General features: G+C 58.9%; 1 protein-coding gene across 1 annotated transcript in view; it reads left to right on the top strand.

The window, feature by feature from the left end:
* Window positions 1-3,957, top strand: part of VOLCADRAFT_90483 (uncharacterized protein) — a gene marked incomplete at both ends in the record, with an annotated part of 22,140 nt that overhangs the window by 12,375 nt on the left and 5,808 nt on the right. Inside the window, 6 exons of the mRNA XM_002950113.1 lie at window positions 173-261; window positions 1,839-2,063; window positions 2,127-2,241; window positions 2,354-2,481; window positions 2,623-2,856; window positions 3,667-3,903. Coding sequence (XP_002950159.1) covers window positions 173-261; window positions 1,839-2,063; window positions 2,127-2,241; window positions 2,354-2,481; window positions 2,623-2,856; window positions 3,667-3,903 — 1,028 coding nt within the window. The remainder of the gene's footprint in view (window positions 1-172; window positions 262-1,838; window positions 2,064-2,126; window positions 2,242-2,353; window positions 2,482-2,622; window positions 2,857-3,666; window positions 3,904-3,957) is intronic.

Here is a 3,957-nt window from a genome sequence, read left to right as displayed (position 1 = left end):
GTGAGGCTCATGCTTCCTCTCCGTACTGATGGGTCGCTTTGGCACCCACCCATGGTTGGTAGTTTACTTGTTCCTAGTCCTATTAACTGGTGTGGTCGCGTTAGGTACTTGGGTCTCTATTGGGGCCCTGCGTCNCCGTTTGCGAGTTGTGTCAACGAACTTTTGGAAGCAGGGCGACGGGCTATGTTCGGTCTTAGTAATCGGTTGGATGAGAACAGGGTGTGGGCTCCTGCCGTTCGGCTTCAAGCGTTCGACACCCAGGTCCGTTCGGTTCTCTGTTATGGTGCTGAGGTCTGGGGTCCTGATAGGATTGTCTCCGTCCTGCGGTTAGGTAAAGGTGTTTTACCCGCTGGTAAGTCATATTTTGATTTGGCTTTGGAAGATGGTATGGTCCAGGTCCAGCGTGACTTCTGTTTACGTTGTGCTGGGCTCAAGCAGGTACCTTACAAGCTGTTGTACAGGGAGCTGTCTCAGTTGCCTTTGCAGTACTTTTGGTTACGCCTTGCGTTGTGTTTCTGGAATAAGATAGTCAAGTCCCGTGGGTCGGTCTATCATGACGTGTTAGTAGATGATCTCCGTCTGGCTCTTCTGTCTGATCTCAAAGTGGATTGCTGGTCGTCTAAAGTGCTCATCATTTTGCGTTGGTTGGGCCATGAGTGGCCGGCGTGTGACTCCGTTTCTCAGAAGGTAGATGTATACTCGTCTCAGTTGATTCGAGTGGGTGAGGTTCTGGAGAGGTTATCTGCGTTCCTTTTAAGTGACTGGGATCAGTTCAGCCAAGGGGGTGATCCGCGTGTGTTCCAAGGTAAAGGGGTTTCGCTTTGCAGGTATCATAACTGGATGGGCTCCCCTTCACCAGCAAGAGAGGGCTCCGATCCCACAGGCTATTTGCGTGTTTATTTGCCGGTCAACCAGTTGCGTATGGTTGCCAAATTCCGTCTTTGTTGTTGGCCTTTGGAGGTCAACAAAGGACACCATAGGCCGAGAGAGTGCCGTACGTGTCAGGTCTGTACGTCGGGTAAGGTTGAGGATGAATATCATGTGCTCATGGAGTGTGAGGCGTATACTGAGTTGCGTAATAGGTTTCTGATTAACGTTGAAGATACTGATATGCGCAAGGTATTTCTTAATACCAATCCGAGGAAAATCGCTACTTTCCTTACTGAGGTTTTTGATGAGCGTCAACAGCGTGCTCTGGAGCCTCACGGCTCGTGAGGGCACCCGCCGCGTCGGCGGCGGAAATACTGTAACCACAATACAATACAATACATGCAGTGTGGCACCGTACGGTGCCTTGTTGTGTTGACCTGCCACGGGCATGAGTATGGCCGAATGCCCCGTGGTTGTTCCCCGGGCAGCGGAAATCCGGGGGGGTATGGGGATTCCGGATGGGGGGAGGAGTGGGTGAGGTGGCGGCGTGCTTTTACGGTCTGCGCCGCGAGGTGGCGGTGGGTTGGGTTTCACTGAGGCGTGCGAGGTGACTGTGTGGTTGGCTGGACAGGCGCGTCTAGCCGTGTTTTTGGTGGCCACATACCGGTGTGGTCTGGTCTGGTGAAACACCCCGCAGCGCGCCCAGACGCGCCCGGAGGGTCACACGCGGGTTTCGCGACACGTGCTGGTTAGGGAACCCAGGCAGACGTATTTGTCGTACATACACACGTGTGTACGATATGTGTTTGTATGTACGCATGTGCGACGTGTGTTTATATGTACGTAATGAGTATTACATTACAAAAGTATTAGACGTAAGATATGCGAATATGTGCAGAATATGTACGGCGGGCGCCCCCCCCCCTGGACTGCACATACCCCCTTTCATGTTACTTACGTGGTTGCAGGTAGTCCTGCACGACAGCGCAACTGGGGAAAGAGTCCTGAGGTTGCAGGGGCACATGGATTGGATCAATGACGTGGCATTCGTACAGTTGCCGTACAAGAGTACTGGAACAGCTAGGAAAGCAATGGGCCAGACGGGCTTGCACAACGCCGTTGAAACCGCGATGCGCAGTGGGGACGGCGGCGGCGGCGGCGGCGGCGGTGCAGACGGAGGCGGCAATGATGACGTCAGCTGCTGTCCTCCTCCACCGCTTGCTTTTCCTCATCATCATCATCACCACCACCTGCAGCACCAGCAGCAGCACCACCAGCAGCACCAGCACCAGCAGCCGCATGAGGAGGAGGTGCTGTTGGTGGCCTCCGCGGGGTCTGACAGGACCCTCCGGCTCTGGGATGCCGTTACAGGTTGGGTGGTTGACAGTTGCTGGTTGGGGGGTACATTTGGCGAGAACAAATCAGGATCCCTCCCCCGCCCCCCAAACTCCCAACTCACACCCCCCACACACACACCTCGCAGGCGAGCAGCTGGCTTGCCTCCGCCAGCACCAGGCCCACCTTACCGCGGTGGCGGTCAGTCCTCCTCGCGGCAGCCAGGAGCCCCCTCACCCGGCGGTGATGATGGCATCGACGGACGAAGACGGAAAGGTGCGTGTGTCCGCGTGTTGAGTGGCATCCTACGTGTACGGTCAAGTCGGGCAGGCCCCCCCTTGCCCTCACTTGCCACGTGCCCTAAATGACCCCGACTCAGACGGCGCGCGTGGGGCGTCTCTATCTCTCCGCGTGCAGGTACTCTTGTGGCGGGTGCAGCAGGCGGAGGAGCTACCGGCGGCGGCGGAGGAGGAGGAGGAGGGTTTGGCGGCCACTCCTGTGCGCATTGCGGTGGCTGTAGAGGCGCTGCCGACCCATGGGTCGCATAGCCAGGCTGCCTTCTGCTGCGCCTTCTCGCCGGACGGCGGGGTACTGGCCAGTGGCGGCCGGGACGGCAGTGTACGGCTGTGGGACGTTCCGTCTGGCCAGCAGGTGTGCGTGTGTGTGTGTGTGTTTGGGGGGGAGGGGGAAAGAGGGGCTGGATGTCCGTTGGTTGCTGGCGGGATTGCTGGTTGGGGTAGGTGGTGCCCCTAGTCGCTCGTCACCCTGACACCGTCGAACACGATGATAAAAACCAACAGCAGGCCGCAGTCTGGCAGGTGGCCTGGTGTACGACGGGTGAGGAGGGCCTAACCCTTTTTCCCCCCCCCCACCCTGGCAGCACTCTTGCCCTGGAAGCAGCTTCACTCGTTCGTGGTTCGTCTTCCCCCCCATCCACCCCTCCCCCGCCTGTGCGTGTTTGTCCATACCGCCCGGAGTCATGATTTGTTGGTTGAAATCGTGTGTCTTCTGTGATTCTCGAGATGGTATGTGTTTTAATGTGTTGCGCTTGGGGGCCTGATGGGGGGGAGGAGGAGGGCCTAGATATGCGCCTAGGTGCGCACAACAACCAATCCGGCAGGCAAGCCAGGGATGATGCAGCGCAGCGCACGGCTCTGCCTTCACCGGCTGGTCACACACCACCACCAATCTCACCAATGTTCACCAGTGCTATCAAAACCCGCACACCACCGCCACTGCCACCGCCACTGCCGGCTGCAGGTCGCGGTAATCAACGCTGCCGCCTCCACCGCCGCCTCCACCGCCGCTTCCGTTGCGGATACTCGCCGCCCTCTGATGGTCAAATGCGTCTCCTTTACGGCCGACGGTGCATCGCTCCTGGTGGGGATGTCGAGCGGCGCCATTGGGCTGTGGCGCCGCAGTGACAGCGCGTCGCCGCCGCCGCCGCCGCCGCCACCGCAGCAGCTGCTACCTGCAGGATTGGCATCCCCAAAGCCACTGTCCTCTGCCCCTCCCGCCTCGAGCCCGGCCGCGACCCCGGCAACCCGGAACGAGCCGGACTCGGAGCGGGGCTTGGGACCGGGCGAGCCGTGGTCGCTTCAGTTAACGCTGCTCGGCCACACGTCTGACGTGGCTGCTTTAGCGACGGGACGAGCGTTGGACGATCGTACGGCGTACAGCACGGGCTTGGACAACACGGTGCGACTGGTGGGGGAGTGATGTGTACGACACTGTGACACTAATGACACGTGT

Source organism: Volvox carteri, assembly GCF_000143455.1.
Source record: "Volvox carteri f. nagariensis unplaced genomic scaffold VOLCAscaffold_17, whole genome shotgun sequence".
Taxonomy (NCBI): Eukaryota; Viridiplantae; Chlorophyta; class Chlorophyceae; order Chlamydomonadales; family Volvocaceae; genus Volvox; species Volvox carteri.
Note: the sequence above shows the minus strand (reverse complement) of the source record. Positions and strands in the feature narration are given on the sequence as shown.